Below are 19,124 nucleotides of genomic sequence, written 5' to 3' on the forward strand. Positions count from 1 at the left end.
TATAAAGCAGTTCATAAAAAAAATAATTAATAATAAGACAACCTGCTGAAATCATTTTAAATATTTTCTATGATGTCTAATGAACAATTTAAAAGACAATTTATGATAGTTTACCGTTCAATTTTGAAGAAAATATACATAAAAGTCATGTAACCATACATTTTTATAGCTAAAAATATGCTTAAAAATCAACCCTTTTCTTGTAAAAATTGATAAAGCTTTATTGGACTTATTCATAAAATGTAATCATTCAAATAAATGAATTTTACGTATGATACTTACTCAGAATTCAGATTTAAAAACAATGAATGTACTTTCAAATTAAAATATGTAAAGAAACAAGAACACTGTGTACATTTAGGCGGTAATGCCCCTCCAAAAATGTCAGAGTGAAAGTTCTGAACTAATTTGTCTTTTTAATATTATAACATGTAAACAGTCTCTGTAGGTAATCGATGTCTATTTGTTTTATTTTGTCAATGGTATTCTTACATTTAGAATTGTTTACAATAAGTCTTCACTCTTCAACATTTGCAGTTTGGTCTGTTCCCATGTGTTTGTACTTGTTGTGTGTGCACAGATGAAAATTACTCAATGCTGAGTCAATGCTGATTTGGTTTTCATGCCCCTTCAGGTTCTTTACTCATCTAGAATGTTTAGTGCTGTAAAGGAAAAAAGTACTTTAAAAGCCTTTCTAACTTATTAGTATAGATAATAATACTGCCATACATATACAAAATAAAATATAAACAGTTTAATATTTCTCGACATTATTTAAAAAACAACAACAACAAGCTGATACATACATGTAGATAATATATAAAGAAAATTACTAAATTTATCAATAAAATTCATCATCATCATCATCATCATCATCATCATCATCACCACCACCACCACCACCACCACCACCACCACCACCACCACCACCACCACTTGATTATTGAATACAGTGAGTTTATAAAACAACAAACACCAACTCAAATATGTTTTATATGAAATACTCACATTATCTCTATCAGATGTGACTGCCTTGTAGATGACATGGATGTCAAATCTGTCTCAATGATCCAACATAGTATTGAATGCAGGCTGGAACTCTTCATAACCCAAATTTGTTGACTTAGAAATATTCAGTCATTTTCCTACCTGAAAGAAATTAAACTTCTGATTATCAACCGGCAGAAACTACAACTGTGAAAGAGAAATGCACATGTATCAATTATACATTCTGCACTAATATCCGTTTTAGCCAAGAGTAAGTTGGTAAGCACAAATGTGTAGTTGTTGTGCATATGGTTGATAATGATTCACAACAGTAGGGGTTTTTAACGAGACCTACACAAAGCAAATGAATGTCGCTAGTGTCAAAGTTGTCGTGGCTTCCAGCCCCAAACCATGTACGTCTTTTCTTACAGGTTTATTTTGAAAATATGCAGTTTGTAAACAAATAATGGGTATGTTCATGTATTAAGGTATGTTAAAATAGGTCACACATCATTTTTAAACAAAATTTTAAATCTAATATTTTTCTCAGTAAAAACTATCAAATAAAAGATAACATACTCATATCATATACATGAATAATGTGCATAAGTACATTTAAAAATATGAAACATGTACATAATGCACCAGTCAATTGTAACCATGGCCCCCAGGTCCGGGGTTATGCCGGTGATAGCCGGGGAAACTGGCTGTGTTTTTACCTTTCAGGTGGTCCTGCAGTGCCGGGTAAATGCGGTGGTTTTGTCTTCGAGCAAAATATAGCGGGGAATATGCCTTACCTAGGCTCCCTGGGGTGCGGGGGCATATGGCAGGGATTTGACCATCAGTTCGTCCTCGCAGGACGAGGATTTTACCTGGGGTTGGCTGGACCGAAAGTCAAAGTCCCGGCTATTCCACTGACCTGGGGGGGGGGCATGGTAACAATTGACTGGTGCATTATGCACCAGTCAATTGTAACCACGCCCCACCACCGCATTCACCCGGCACTGCGGGGACACCTTGAAGGTAAAAACACGGTCCTTTTTTCCCCGCTATCCCCGGTATACCCCCGACCTGGGGGGGGGGGGCGTGGTTACAATTGACTGGTGCATAAGTAGATGTAACATGTATATTTATAATAATATATAATTATAGTACTTGTATGTAAAAATATTAACACGCTGTCTTAACATTTAGCAAATAAAAATGATTTAAGAATTCCAAAGATAAATTAAAAAACAAACATTTTTGAACACATCAACGTACAAAGATACTTACACACATAGCCCTTTGATACGAATATCCCAGTTCCATGCCGATTGTTGACATTCGTTTTTTCGACAGAAAATCTTCTCTTACGCGTATAATTCACTTATAATCCATGTTTTACTGTAATGACTCAAATTGTTAGGTGTATCGTAATCAACTGTCAGTGTGCACTTTAAGTGTTTACTTATTTTAAACGTATATTCATGATAAAATCATCACCCGAGTTTCCAACTACTACGATGTAGAAATTCCATTATAGACCTATGAATAGCGGGGAAATACCTTCTGGTTCTAAAAATAGCAATATCCGGTATGTGTTACAACTCGGGGACAATCGTAATACAACTTTACTAATTCACCTTCAACACATTAACAAACAAAGTTAGGTGAACATTTAATTCCAATATCGATAAGATTAAAGAAAAAAGATTACCTCATGGTTTATCAATGCAGTAAACATAACAAAACAACATAAAACATAATTATTCCCATTCACATAATTACCGGTCCACACATTTTACATTTCCGGCACATGATATTTCAGATATTTCAGGTAACCAATCGGAAAACGTAAACGAATCGGGAACAGTTATTAAACTTATTTGTCGTTCTTCCGAAATAATGTTTTGAAGATAAATTGAAGACTATCTATTCAACCATAAAAAGCATTTTTAACACCCATGCAATCGCCACCCATTTGCATTTTTTAATCATTATAAAATAACAGTACAACCCAACTGTCAACCAACTTAAAAACCGCTCCTACCACTAACTAAAATAAATTCCCATTCCATAATAGGCGCGCACTTCAGTGCGGCGCCAATAACATAATGACGTAGGCGAGTAGATATGAAGCGTTTGTGTGGTAAATCTGGTCTTGTCGTTTTCTACATGAGAATAACATATTAAGATTAATGCACAACAAATAAAAACAACAACGAAAACAAACGCATATTGTTGCATATTATGTAGATATATCCTTTCATATTATTATGCCCAGAACACTTTATTTTGTCTAAGTTTGCTCTGGTTCGACTTTTAATTATACGCTTTCTTTTTAGTGAGTTGCTTGAGATTTATATTGGAAAGAAAACATGGTGACGCTTATGGTACCTCGTAAAGATGGTGGGGGTGTGAAGTGCTATTGGTAATATTAGTCGGAAATGGTGCGTTCTTGAATGATGTTTTCATAAATACGCTGATTCAAAATTGACATTAAAAGGCCAACTGGATAATTATAAGGGCGACGCCCGTCTTTTCGTAGGATTAATTGCAATATATAGCTCATTGCTCAAGTTTTGTGTCTTCATACAGTAGTAGCAGTAGTATTAATTACTGGAGCCAATAAATAATCACTTTCAACTTTCGACTTCCAAAGTCTTTATTCTGCCTAAACCTAACGTTAGAAATAAAGATCCCAATAACATTTTGTCATGAGTTCATTGTCATTGACATTGTAAAAAACATTGGATTGAAAAATGCCGAAATGATTGTAGGAGCGTATGAATGTTTACGACATTTAAGAGCATTTTTAATAAAGTGACATCTCTTGGGGAATATATCAATCTTACAGTCAAATGAGGCAAATGATTGAAATTCCTAGATTTTAACGATTCGTTTGCATACAGATTGAAAAAATAAACCGTATAGTGTGACTGTTTTTTGAATCGTTCTTGTAATGACCCTGACGTGATAACGTAGCACATGGATGGATGGATGGATGGATGGATGGATGGACGGACGGACGGGCGGATGGATGGATGGATGGATGGATGGATAGAAATAGATAAATTTCAGTAAGGAATGCACATACATGGACATTTAAAATAACATTATACATACATGATGTTATCAATAGCCATGACACGCACATCAAACCAAGGATGCCACAAAAAAGAGAAAACTCTTATTTCCATTTTGGTCTTCATTGTGAGACTTTGTGAGACGTTTATTATTTAAGGAAAAATTAATACCCTGAAGAAGTTCACATCTACATATTGAACTTTGAAAAACAACACAAATGTTTTAAACATAACATAAAAAATTACAAAATCAAGAACATTTTTTTGCATGTTTCGCGGACACTTGGTTAAAGTTGTAAGCGTGACTTTTATCACCAACATTGCTCGACGATCCATTTGTCAGTTAACAGGGCTGTACATCCATTGGCAGGGAAGGATTATCAAGGGATGAATTATTTTCACGATCAGAGGTCATCGGAAGTCCTTATACACAATCATTGTTAAGGTTAACGAGAAATGTACAGAAAGCAATCGTTTTTCTCAATTGAGGCGGTTGATTTAAGCAGCGTAATGCTCCCCGGGGACATTATAATGACCGACCTGGAAATTCCTATTATGACCATAATGGATATTGTCCTTCTATGCCTCGACCCAGTTAACAGACGATATGTAATGCTTTGTGTAAATAACTGTTACTTTTTGAAACTGTATCATAGATTTATTTGCGCCTTGTCTCTGTGCAACACTGACAGGGACCTCATTACAAAAGTATCTGAAGTGGGATCTTCAATATTGTTTTCTTAAGTTCAGAACTTCTAAATCATACATTTGCCTTTCTACATTACATGTGACCGGTGTTTAATCGTAATTACCTATCGAGATAAGCAGCATCCATGTACGGATTCCTCATTTCACCATAATTATCCTTAATGTCGTTTAAATCAGTTGAGGAAGATGTCAATTTAAAGGATAAGGGTAAGTTTCAATTAAGATGTTTCTGGAATATATATTCCTGGCAGACATTCTCATAAAACATTTTACGTTTCTCTTGACTTCTTAGCAGCTGTATGTCGTCTCTGCTAACGATGTGATGATCTTATGCGGCTGTTGTACTGCGTCAACCTGGTCTGATAGGGAGATGACCAAAGCTGCCAGTCTCTTTGTACTTTCTGGTAGTATTGCGGTGTACCATAATTCGATGCACTATCAACAAATGAAACGAAAGAGATCTCATTTATTAAAATATACAAGTTTCTCTACAGAGCAGGGCAAATTTTATATAAGAGCTATAATGTTGCTCATGTTCATCAAGTACGTTTGATATAATAGAATGACGACTATCTTGTCCTGACAAAGCATTAATGGATACAAAACAACTTTTAAATTCGTTTAAGCTAGAAATTTACAGGCTACTACAACACATGATGTTTCTAGGAACTGATTGATCAAATCAGATAGGCGTACGTCTGGGTATTAAACCAATCATTCACTAATACAACAATACATATTTGGAACAAGCGTTGACCAACAGATCATTATTGTAGTTTAACAACAACAATTGGTAGAATTAACAGCAATGTTCATAACGTCTGCTGTTATTTGTGGTGTTGCCAAAGAGCAATGATCTATAATCAAAGGTTAACTTGTGATATACTATTGGCCACAACGATTTACGATGTTGTAAAACATAATGACATGACGTAGGAAGTTGATATGCGAGATGTGTGTATTAAACAATAACCTTGAAAATAAGGTTTTTGTATTTTCTCAGCCATTATGTTTCACGATGTTGTATAACATAATGACGTAAGAGAGTGGATATGATGAGTATGTGTAGTGAACCTAAACATGCTCTTTTCTGCATAAAAAATACATACTACGATACATGCACGAAAAACAACAACAACAAACAAACGCCTTTTGTTGCTCTTATTGTAGATCTATTCATATTCAGAACGTATGATTATGTTTTATTTAAAATATGTTTGTTGTCTTATCACTTATATTGTCAAAGTTCGCCCTTGTACGGATTTTCATTATACTCATTCTTTTGTGTGAGTGACTTGAGAATAATATTAAAAAAATGTGCCTTAGCTGCATTAACATTTTACTTTTATGGCCTTAACAAGAAACCAGGAATGACAGAACGAAAATGGGTCAATTTCTTTTACGAAGCGAGAACACATTATTTCTAGTGGTTCTTGATAAGTCGGCGGCTAAAGGCGAGAAAACATATCTCAGAAAATAATTGCAGCATTAGGACAGAGAGGAAAGTTATTTAGACGATGACAGCGTTTTAGAACCAATAACAATTACACGGTATGACAATCTCTGAGACGAGTCTCATGAAACTGATAATGAAGAAAAATTATATCTCATTGTGTCGATGAACTCACCATCTTTTCAAGAAAGGAACGACATGGTTTACTACACACATCAAATTGTCATTATGTCAAGAAAAGACAACAAACTAACCATTTTCAAGAAAGGAAATATATGCATCATATACAATAATATGCAATATACTACAAACAAAAGACATATGGTTTACTATACACATCCTGCATATCCACTTTCCTACCCATGATATTAAACATCATTGTAAATCATTGTGGCCAAGAAAGACCACCCACTAACCCCTTTATATAGATCATTGCTCTTTGGCATCAATGCTAAATGCATCAGACGTGTTGACCCTTTCTGTTATAACTACCAAGTCTTGTTAAACTACAATAACGATCTACTGATCAACGCTTCTTACAGCTGTTTGTTGCTGTTTTAGTGAATGATAGGTATGATACCCAGCCTTACGACTGTCGGATATCATCAAATAGTTCATAGAGAAATATTGTGTTGAAGAAGTCTGTAAAGTTCTAGCTTCATGTATGTTTTATAACGATCACATTTAATGAAGCCAAAATGATCAAATGAAGCCAAATAAACGAAAATGAAATCCTGTTTCCATTTTTGCTTGGTCAGGATAAAATGGTCGTCCTACTAGTATATGAAACACAACTGACGGAAATGAGAAACATTATAGTTTTATACAAATCTTTTACCAATTCTTAAAGAATCCTACACTCCAAACTTCTCTGTTTGTGTTTTGATTTTTGCTATCGACCAAAACTTTTGATATGACAATAAACATTTCAAGAGTAAATTAATAACGTTATTCAATAAATCAGTTTTTTATATATTCATTACCAAAATGCTTAAATACCGCGTAAAGCCAAATTTCTACTAAACAATCAAAACAATACATACACACACGGCATTAAATAATGATTTTCAATAAAAACATTGAATAACGCGTTTAGCTGATTTGGTGTCATAGAGTATGAAATAAAAAGTCTTCTTTTGGAAAGCCCGGATTAGGTCAATCTCAACATAAGTTATTGTTTTTCTTGTGTGCGAAATAATTTTTGGATGAATATCTTATCGTGTTATGTTGCTTTTTTCCCGCTAGTACATTAGTGCATTGAATTCCACTTTCAAAAACCAACAATTTAAATGATTTTATTTCAAGACGTGTATTGCTTGAGTGTTCTTGTTTCCATTCGTTTAATGAAACAGTTTGGTCAAGAAATTACAGCTCGTTATTGCAATATATGAGCCGTATAAAATATTTTATGATGGAAAACGTCTGAACGCATGCAAATTTAAGAGTGAGTTGAAATAAAAAATCTGTTGAGTCAAAGTTATCTTAAACACTAAACACAAACATAAAAAATGTCAGTAAATGCATCGGTAACACCTATGATACGGAATTTGCAAATAACAAACCGCAAAATGAAAAGGGAAAACGCAACTTTCCCTTTTCAGCATGGTAACATTTTTAATCAACATAAACCCTTTGTAATGTCCTCAAAGCATTTCTGTAGGATTAGAAATATATTTCGGAATACACTTCATAGTATAGTATTGAAGAGTTATAGTGTGGTTTTCAACATTTCTGGTAATATTCCCAAAAGTATCCATAGTATGCCAGGTTTTCTGGGAATATTACCAATTTGATCTTGAAAATTTGGTAACATTACCAAAACATTTTGAAAATATTTCCAAACACTTTGTAGTATAGTATTGAAAGTTGTGGTGGGGGTTTCAACATTTTTGGGAACATTCCCAAAATATTTGATACTATGCCGAGAGATTTTCTAAAATATTTTCAGCTATGAAAAGTCACAAATATTTGGTAATATTCCCAAAATAATAAGAAACATTTTCTGCTAGGATTCTGAATTTAATGTCCAGGTTTTCTGGGAATATTACCATTTTGATCTTGAAAATTTGGTAACATTACCAAAACATTTTGAAAATATTTCCAAACACTTTGTAGTATAGTATTGAAAGTTGTGGTGGGGGTTTTAACATTTTTGGGAACATTCCCAAAATAATCCATACTATGCCGAGGGATTTTCTAAAATATTTTCAGCTATGAAAAGTCACACATATTTGGTAATATTCCCAAAAAAAGTGATGGACATTTTCTGCTTGGAATCATAATAAAATGTCCAGGTTTTCTGGGAATATTACCAATTTGATCTCGAAAATTTGGTAACATTACCAAAACATTTTGAAAATATTTCCAAACACTTTGTAGAATAGTATTGAAAGTTATGGTGGAGGTTTTTACATTTGTGGGAACATTCCCAAAATAATCGATACTATGCCGAGAGATTTTCTAAAATATTTTCAGCTATGAAAAGTCACAAATATTTGGTAATATTACCCAAAAAAGTGATGAACATTTTCTGCTAGGATTCATAATATAATGTCCATGTTTTCTGGGAATATTACCAATTTGATCTTGAAAATTTGGTATCATTACCAAAACATTTTGAAAATATTCCCAAACACTTTGTAATATAGTATTGAAAGTTATGGTGGGGGTTTTAACATTTGTGGGAACATTCCCAAAATAATCGATACTATGCCGAGAGATTTTCTACAATATTCCTCAACTATGAAAAGTCAGAAATATTTGGTAATATTCCCAAAATAAGAGATGAACATTTTCTGCTAGGATTCATAATATAATGTCCATGTTTTCTGGGAATATTACCAATTTGATCTTGAAAATTTGGTATCATTACCAAAACATTTTGAAAATATTTCCAAACACTTTGTAATATAGTATTGAAAGTTATGGTGGGGGTTTTAACATTTGTGGGAACATTCCCAAAATAATCGATACTATGCCGAGAGATTTTCTACAATATTCCTCAACTATGAAAAGTCAGAAATATTTGGTAATATTCCCAAAATAAGAGATGAACATTTTCTGCTAGGATTCTGAATATAATGTCCAGGTTTTCTGGGAATATTACCAATTTGATCTTGAAAATTTGGTAACATTACCAAAAGTATTTGAGAATATTACCAGATGAACTGAAACAAACTAATTCAAACTATTTCTGAATAATGAACATTTTCGACTAACATTCTAAACTTCGTCTTGGAAATAACGTCCAGGTTTTCTGGGAATGTTACCAAAGTTAATCTTGAAATTTCTGGTAACATTACCAAATCCTTTCGGGAATATTACCAAACATTTCATAGTATAGTATTTAAAGTTATAGTGGGGGTTTTAACATTTTTGGGAACATTCCCAAAACTATCGATATTATGCCCAGAGATTTTAAAAATATTCTTCAACTATGAAAAGTCACAAATATTTGGTAATATTCCCAAAATTAATGATGAACATTTACTTCTAGGATTCTGAATAAAATGTCCAGGTTTTCTGGGAATATTACCAATTTGATCGTGATATTTGGTAACATTACCAAAAGTATTTGAGAATATTACCAGATGAACTGAAACAAACTAATCCAACAAAAAGTTCATAATATAGTATTGAAAACTGGGGCTTTTCAACATTTTTGAGAACATTCCCAAAATAATCCATATTATGCCGAGAGATTTTCTATATCATTCTTAAACTAGGAATAGTCACAAATATTTGGTAATATTCCCAAAATGAATTACGAACATTTTCAAATTCATCCTGAATACAATTATATTATCTTGAAATATTTGGTAACATTACCAAAACATTTTTGGGCATATCAAAAGACGAATTGAAATAAAATAATCCAAAAGAAAATGCTCCACGTGGGCTGCTGTAGAACATGAATTATTCAGGGAATATTACCAAAATCTTCATTGCGTAGTATTGAAATTAACAGCAGGTTTTTCAGCATGTTTGTAATATTCCCAGAATAATCTATAGTATGACTAAAATTGTTCTAAACATTTCTAAAAAATTCAATATTCGCAAATGTTTGGTAATATTTCCAATAAAAATATAAACATTTTATAATAAGAGATGTTTGTCAAACATTAATCCCCATCACCCCCTGAGCGCCATGTTGTCAGAATTATTTGAACAATCGAAATATGCATGGACTTAAATGACAGCTGATTGGTCATTGCCATTGGATTACTTTAAGGCAGTTTAAAGATTATGACCATTCAAAGTGTGAGGATAGTATACATAGTGTTCAATCGTGTTCAGATGATAACAGATATTTGCAGATAAAATGTGTCCTCTTAGAAAGGAATAAGTAAATACGACAACATTTTAATGGCGAATATTATGAGTTATGAACATGACGTTTGACTCTAATAAGTGTTGATTGACAGAATGGCATAGATTACATAGTCCTGGTTGTTTAAACCTACTAGAATGTTATTTCAGTATTACAGGTATGTCTCTTGCAATTTTACAATTTGACAATAATTATCTTAAATACAAGTGTGGACTTTCGCATATTATGATTTAAAAAAAACACAGAAAAGAACAGAACAAACGTTTATAAGTCATATACATCAGAACATCGTCTAAACACATACACTTAGGTTTTTGATATCAAATACTTGTACATGGTTAGTGCTATAGTTAAAGACACAAATATGTTGACGTAAAGGCAGCAGTATCAGAGGATGAACTAAATTAATAATAATAATAATTATTATTAGGAATAACATTACGAATACATACTGATACTTTAACATAATCGCAGAGCTTAACCAGCTCACATTTATTGACAGAGTTAAATATATTTTTGGGAATATTACTAACTAAATCTTGAAAGGTTTGGTAATATAACCAAAACAATTCGGGGATTCTTCAAACTTTTCCAACATCCAGTCAACATACAGTTGAAATCCTCTGGGATACATTGCTATGAAAACATCATCTCCTACATGGCTGTAGACGTTGCACTTCCCCTGTTTTCTTAAGCTTTAATAACCTCCGAACTGGTCTGCCTTTTCCTGTTTTACTTGTCTGAAAAATAATTATAATTGATAAAACATTATCTATGAACAATTTTTACAAGCAATTAAAATTTAACACGATGCATAAATAAGAACTGGTCTGCCTTTTCCTGTTTTACTTGTCTGAAAAATAATTATAATTGATAACATATCTATGAACTGTTTTTTTTAAGCAATTAAAAGTTAACACTGTGCATAAATATGATCTATTTGTTTATTGTTCTTTATTATTTAAAAAATAATACATGACTTTATGGGGTAACTTAATTGTAAAAAGTACAGTCTTCTGCAGCAATATTTCCCATTTTTGCAGGCAGTTGAATACATACATGTATGGGTGTCTTTGGTGTTGATGTATGAAGTGGCTGTGTGTGTTCCTCTGGACTAACAACAGCCAATGGTTCATCGGACTCCTGAATTAAACCGTCATTTTAGTATTGTATCATGACTTTTTTCAAGTTTTACTTCTTTATGTGCAAAATTAAATATAATGTCCAGCGTTTGTGCCTTCTAAACTTATCATTCTAATAAAGGTTACACAGGGTCACTGCTTACCAACATTTCTGTGATAATGATCTGAAGCAACATATATGCCACAGTCTTATAAATACTCCTGACTGCCCAGCTGGTATTCAATTCCAATGCACATGTTTCAAACGAGCTGTACATCTTATTTTTAACTTTTTTGTCGTTCATTAAATTTCATTTGATTAAGTTAACTTGAACTTTTAAGTTGAAGAATTAATTTTGTTGTATACCATTATACTTACATAAACAATTTAGAATGATCTCTATTTGTGGGATATTATATTTTTTTAATTATAAGAGCTATCACTAAATGTCATGAATATCCCCACATGCCCAAGTCAACTCATTTTAAATACGACCTCGTATGACAAAATTGAAGACCGAACACAAGCTATCGCCAGTTAGGCTGATGAAGAAATCACACAAAAAATGACTTAGATGTCCCTTTATCAATTTCAAGAACTGTAAAAAAAACATTTTGATTTCAGTTTTAACTTTTAATTGATCAATTAGTGTAGGCCAATTCTCTATGTATGCAAGTATTTACCCCATTCCCAAGATCATTTTGATACATGCAATAACTCACCACAAGCTTAACACTGCTCAGTCAAAACAAAGACCATCTTGGAATACACAAATTCAAAAGCCCAGCAGGAATGTCCACTAAGTGGTAATTAATTGACTGGTACAATTTCATAGTGATTTCATGGACTGATTAGCCTTTTTCTCAAAATGAGGAGTAAATGGGAGGCAATTTCTCTGACTTGTAGAGCGCAATAGACTTAGTTTAATGGCACAAGCTAATCTTTTAAGTGATTTAAACCATTGATATATATATATTAATAACATGTTGATCCGGAATGTCTTATTCAACTGTTGTTGATGTTTTAAGATATTGATTTCAGTCAGTAAGCGCCTCGTGCGACTTTAGTCGAATTCCATCTCCCTAATCAAAACGCACTACTAATAAGTTATTACCCTATCATAAGATGCTTTAATATACATATATTTTCTTTTTCGCAAAGAGAAAATAATATGGAGAAAATATATATTTCTGGAAAAATGCTCTACATACATTGTATTACAGAAACATGTAATAAAAGTTCAGTGACTGCTGTGATTAAAAATTTACATCAACTGTGCATGTAGGAGTGCAAACGATCAGAAAAAGTTGGATAATTTTAAATATTATATTAAAATAAAATGAGTCATATAACGTTCAAATATACTGGTATGATATCAAAAGCCCGGACATAGTGGTTTAAGATACAGTATTGCTTTGTTGTGATCATTTCTTATATGATGATATTAAACTGCTTTGTAACAAGTATTATATATATATTGAAATAAGGTAGCAATGTTTTATGATAATTCACAGGAAAACATACGAACCTCAATCCAAGTGATGACTTCAGAGTTTACAAACTTTAGACTTTACAATTATGAGACTGTTAGCAATTGGATAATGTTGCTATGATTTAATACGGTTGAATTACGAGTAATCATCCTAAAGTGAAAAATAGCAATGTATCAAAGTTTGCAGTATTCTTTTCTTGTTCCAAAAATGCAGCAAAAGAAAGTATTAATTTCATTTGTTGTGAAAATTGCGAAAAACATATTCTTTAAATATAACCATATATAACAAACTTCATTATAACTGCATTATTGACACTGTTAGATATACATGTAATACATAAATTATTATATTTTATAAAACCTATATATTCATTTCATTCAATTGTACATTTCATTGGGTATACTAGGGTTGATATTGATACTTTTGTAGTAAGTAGACAGCTAAGTTATCTTAATGAAAAGTATAAATAAAAATCCCATGTATAAAGTTATTCCGTTCGAAATTAAATCAAACGATAAGACTGAATATATTTTTTTATTTACTTCAATGTTTCATTTCTTTGTTATGGAATCAATGATTATGTTTTTTTTTTCATTTTCATAAATAGTTGAAAACTAAAGTAAATGATATAAATTGCTTTTCTATAGTCATCGTGAATTTTAGTGCAGAAATCGTACTGAAGATGTTCTCTGATAAATATCCTTCTGACCCCAAAACTGACCAGGGAAGAGTGGTTAATGGGCCCCTGCTGACAGAAATTGGTTATCTCAATTACATGCATAATAAACACCTTGCTGTGAAGTGAGGCTTCGAAAATGGACCAAAATCCAGAAACCTGGCATAAACTGTAGGACTGCTTGATATTGGCACATTGAAAATGATCCATGGAATAATCAAAACAATAACTGGTAACATGAATCGTATCTTGTTAACCAGTTAGAATGTACTTACTTAATCGAATTCATAAACACTTACTAGATAACCAGTTGAAGCTAAAGGCCAAAATGCATTTATAAATATGTGGTAACACGAATGTTATCTGCCGGTAATTATGTTCCTAATTAAGTGGAATTCGCTAACCATAACTAGATAACCTGTTTATGCAGCTAAAAGGGAAAAAGGTGGCAGTTCCGAGCACTTTGAAGCCAGTTTTTAGTATTGTGATATTTATCTTACAGAGAACAGTTTCTATTAACTAGATAGCTTGATAATTATCGCATAATTAAGTGGTTAACAAGAACAACTCGCAGACGTTAACAGATTATCTGACGGCAGTTATGTTCCACCGTATGTATCAGACACATGAGGCCGATAACCTATGTTAATCAGTTTGTTATTGTGTAACTTGTAACTTCTCTGGAATGCTTTGATTGTGCAAACATTAGCTCCTACATCCTTTAAAGAGTCACATCAGTTATAAAAAATGTATAACTAAATAAATAGTAACAACATGATGGTTTCATAAATGTGCATATATACATAATTATTGAAAAAGTATACCTTTATACGTTTAGTAAATGCATGCAAATAACATTTAATGAATGTAAATGTAATACACGTTGTGAATTGAAGAATCACATTTAATTACATTTTAAAAAATATTGCATTCCTGAGAGGGCAATAGGAAAACATATCAACAGCATAACATAAATAACTGCACCTTGTATACTTGTAACGTGGGAGAATACTCCTCGTATTACCCTTTCAAGAATGCAATACTTGTTTAATAAATACGAGCTAAATATTTCTGAATCATGTGTTTTTGAATTTCACTACAAAAGCTTCATGATACTAAGTATTTCTTTTTTCTATTTGACATCGATTGAACTGAAAATGTCCATTGATTATATCAATTATCCCTCTCAATGACTGAGTCCCGGGTCATAAACAAGTAGGCCAACCGCCTTTATTATGGGACCGTATAAATCAAAGTCGTATTTCCTACCGGGATTCAAACCAACGACCTTAATAGTCTGGCACCGAATTAGCCGAGTATAATGCAGGAAAAACAGGAACAAATCGTTCAAAGTTCTGATTATCAAACACTCAGCCATTTCTTAATTTCAAGTATGCCTCTGAATCACGGTATTGGGTGAATTATAAAAACTCTATAGAGCATTAATGAACAAAAGATAAAATTATAATCCGCATTCCATTAACATGAATTCCATGCGCATATAATAAAATAGCGCCTTTGCGCCGATACTTATGTATATGATTAACCGAAGAAAATCGCATGCGTAAAGTAAATACAAATTGCAAAAACATACTCCTGCGCTGGAAATATGAAAAGCCGAAATGTGCTTAAATTTCTACTGAAATAGTTCTTTTGTAATTTTTGAAACTTTGATTTACTTAAATAAATACAAATGACGAGTCTGAGAACGTCAGTGTAACTGATTTGTTAATTGTGTTTATTAAAGTTCAAAAGCAATGATCCTTAAAAACAATCATACTGCAGACACTTAAAAACAAAAGTGAAAGTAAATTGCGCAGTAAACAATTAAATATTTTAAAGTTGAAATAATGCCATTATAGCTAAAATACACCCATTCCGTTCTATTGCATACAAATTAAAGTTTGTAAAAGTCTGTATGACCTTTCGATTTCTACAGATAACAACAGGTAATGAATACTCCGAAACAATACAACTTTTGACATCCATCTGATAAAGAAATCAGAAGAGGTAGGCAGACATTGAGTTGTGTATAAAATGTAAACAAAATTGTTGATCTAAATACACACATTAAGAGTCTAAATCACTCAAACTATAAACGTCACTGACAGTATACATTTATTAAATAACAAAAAACAGTTTACCTTTAGGCTGAAGATAAATTCATCATCAAACTCAAAGATATGCTTTGACAAATCCTGAAAGGTCAAATATTATAATAATTATAATAGCCTTAAAAAACCATTAACTGTGTTAAGCATACATCATACATATTCATGTACTTAATACAGTTTGATCAAATATCGTTATATTAGTAAATGGAATTACGTAGCATTATAAAATATAATGTTAATCTAAATTGAGCATTAAGATAAATTCCATGGTGTATTCAATACAAACATTGCTATAATCTTCCTTTACGACATAAAGGTTAACTGCTTTACATAAGTAGAGTTATTTATATAAGAATATTTGAGTAAAACATGTAAAGTACCTGAGCATTTAAAGAGGTTTCCATTTCCTCAAGGGATATTCCTAATGTGTTGGTTTCTTCATCAATGACATCTTCCAAAGAAATGTGTTCTAAAGATATTCCGAGATAATCCATTATTGATTTCAGCTAAATATTGTGGGAATTAGTTTCAATTAACTGATAAAGTTCAACAAAATTTAAGCAGACTATCAAAGTTGTGTATCCTAAACAGCTCAGTCAAAATCACTTTTATTTCACATTTTAATAGTCATATTGATAACTCACATTCTGGATTGTTTCTTATTGGTTAATTATATCCCTCTGCAAATTTCTTAATTTCTAGACATTTTCCTTCAATCTTGAAGCTTCGTTTTATGACCTGCTGATGAGCAGTTATAGGCACTTGAACAACTGTTGCGGATTTCAAGACAAATATTGATCTGATCTTGACACTAATGGGCTTTGCAATTACAAGGGTGATATCTGACATCAAGCTGGTGTTACTGAGTGTTTTAACTGGTAAAATAAAACAAAGGTTTTACTATTGACTGATTTTAGCGTCAATCTAGTCCAAACTTATGAAAATAGGCTCTGGACTGAAAAAAATATATATCTGGCAACACATTCAATCATAATAATGTTAGCTTTTGACTAAGCTGACAGTACAGTGACTAAAGCTGAAACAAATGACTAATAAGCATGGATGACAAAAACCTTTTTCCCATTTCTTGTCTCATCTCAGATCGCATTGCAACTGCATAATGTCAAATGTATATGAATGGTCAAAGGTAACATATTTTATTATCAGTATAATTTAACACAGGTTATTGTTAATATGAATGCACATTTGTATAGTTTTGGGTCACCGGATCGATTTGTTGATTTGTTGATTGCCCTTACAGAAGTATACCAACCCTTCAGGTAGCTCATAGTGCTTGAACACCTGTCTTGCAAGCAGGGGGTTGAGGGTTCGAGTCCCGAGCTGTTTAGAGCTGTGTATAACTAGAACTCATTATGCCCTATATTGTATCAGCCCTACTTAGTTTAAAAGCACCATCTACAATTTTATTTAACAATACGTGTACATTATACTCCTCTTCCTCTATATATGCATTTGTTTTCTCTTTATTCAACAGCATTGATACTGGTACTGTTAAAATGGGCGCAAGTAAATATCAAACAATATATCTTGTACATGTAAGAACTTGAATTTGATTGAGAACTCAATCCTTCCGTCTGTAATTTCAAAAAAGAAGTCAATTTTAAATCGAAAAAATAACAGGATAAAACTGTTTTCATCCGTCTGATCGCGTCAGTTTGTGGTGTATGCTCCTTTTCATAGTTTCAGACTAAAGGCATGAACATTGATATTGATATATGTGTATGTTTCACGTGTAACTTATCACAGACACAACTAATGGAAGTATTAACATCATTATTATAATTGTTATACGAACGCGTTTTGATGTGCAACACAATATTTTGAAATTACTTTATGTACAGCTCAATATCATAAAGCATTACTCATTAAAGGTCATTAATAGTAACTTGATAATGCACGACGTTATATGTATGCGTGCGTGTTTGTTCGTCCATCTGTCCATATGTCCGTGCGTATGTTTCTTCTGTCTGTACGTGTTCTTTTTTATATGGATGTTAAGATGTAGAGTTCCAGACACATAACCTTAATCTTGACATTGTTATATTTATATAGACATGAATATACGATAAACATAAATACAAAGACGACCACGTCGTCAATGGTTGCGACAACAATCAAAAGGATTATGACAACGGTGATGACAAAATGAACATGATATTGAAGACAAGAACTATTACGAATCTGCTGATAACGACGGAAATAATAATGATAACAATAATAATTTAATGATTATGCTTATGATGATGATTAATATTATTATAAGTATTATCACGTCCAAAGAGCATTCAACTTTAGCAATGGTACGTCACATTGCAACGAACAACGGTGTTCAAAATATTGACACGAAAATATGAAAGAACAAGACTTTTAATTATTTGCGGAAAAATGTTTGGTTAAGTGCAAACAGAATAGAGACATAATAAAATTGGGACTTTTGCAATAAAACAAAGTGCCATACCAACTTTAATTACATACATGTACTATGTTTTAAACTACACGATTGTTCCAATTATAATATTAAAGTTCGAAATAAAATCGATATTATAGTCACATGAAATAGGCATCTATACGACGTCTAAAGAAACACGGTAACATAACTGACTATCTAACAGTTAACATTTTAGATTTGCTCCATTGCAAATCTTCTTCTATAAGAATAAAGCTTGGCAGATAAACAACTTTTATAAAATACTTCAATAAGTATGATCGAAGAAATATATATCTTAAAGAAACTGTTGTTTTCCATTCATTATCAAGATAATAAATTGGCTCCCCGGGAGGCCGCTGACAATATTATTTCAATATTGTACAAAATTAGCATAGGGACCAGCGTTTAAAGTAGATGAACCAATGTTAACGTGTATAAGAACTCTTGCACAAGAAAAGATGTTTGATTAATGACTTCATGTATAAGTCTTCAATGTGATCTCATGATGACGCAAGTAACATAGATAGTCTTAGTTATCTATTGCAAACAATAAGATTGCGTATGCCTTAATATAATAATACATATGAATTACATTTGCATCACCGTAAAATCAATATAACAATTCACTAGAGTGACAGGTACATTTGTTTATGTTTCAAGCATTGCTTTTACTTATCATAATAATATTACATTAGGATTCAGTGCGGCGAGTGCATTTACTATG

General features: G+C 32.2%; 1 protein-coding gene across 1 annotated transcript in view; it reads right to left on the reverse strand.

The window, feature by feature from the left end:
• The window catches only part of LOC128229847 (uncharacterized), a 67,200-nt gene extending 50,676 nt beyond the window's left edge, over positions 1–16,524 (reverse strand). The window contains exons 1-4 of the mRNA XM_052941699.1: positions 16,332–16,524; positions 15,982–16,035; positions 11,606–11,689; positions 11,373–11,399 (exon numbers count right to left, since the gene is read on the reverse strand). Coding sequence (XP_052797659.1) covers positions 11,373–11,399; positions 11,606–11,689; positions 15,982–16,035; positions 16,332–16,445 — 279 coding nt within the window. The 5' untranslated portion in view covers positions 16,446–16,524. The remainder of the gene's footprint in view (positions 1–11,372; positions 11,400–11,605; positions 11,690–15,981; positions 16,036–16,331) is intronic.
• Between the last annotated feature and the right edge of the window lie 2,600 nt (positions 16,525–19,124).

Source organism: Mya arenaria, chromosome 4, assembly GCF_026914265.1.
Source record: "Mya arenaria isolate MELC-2E11 chromosome 4, ASM2691426v1".
Taxonomy (NCBI): domain Eukaryota; kingdom Metazoa; phylum Mollusca; class Bivalvia; order Myida; family Myidae; genus Mya; species Mya arenaria.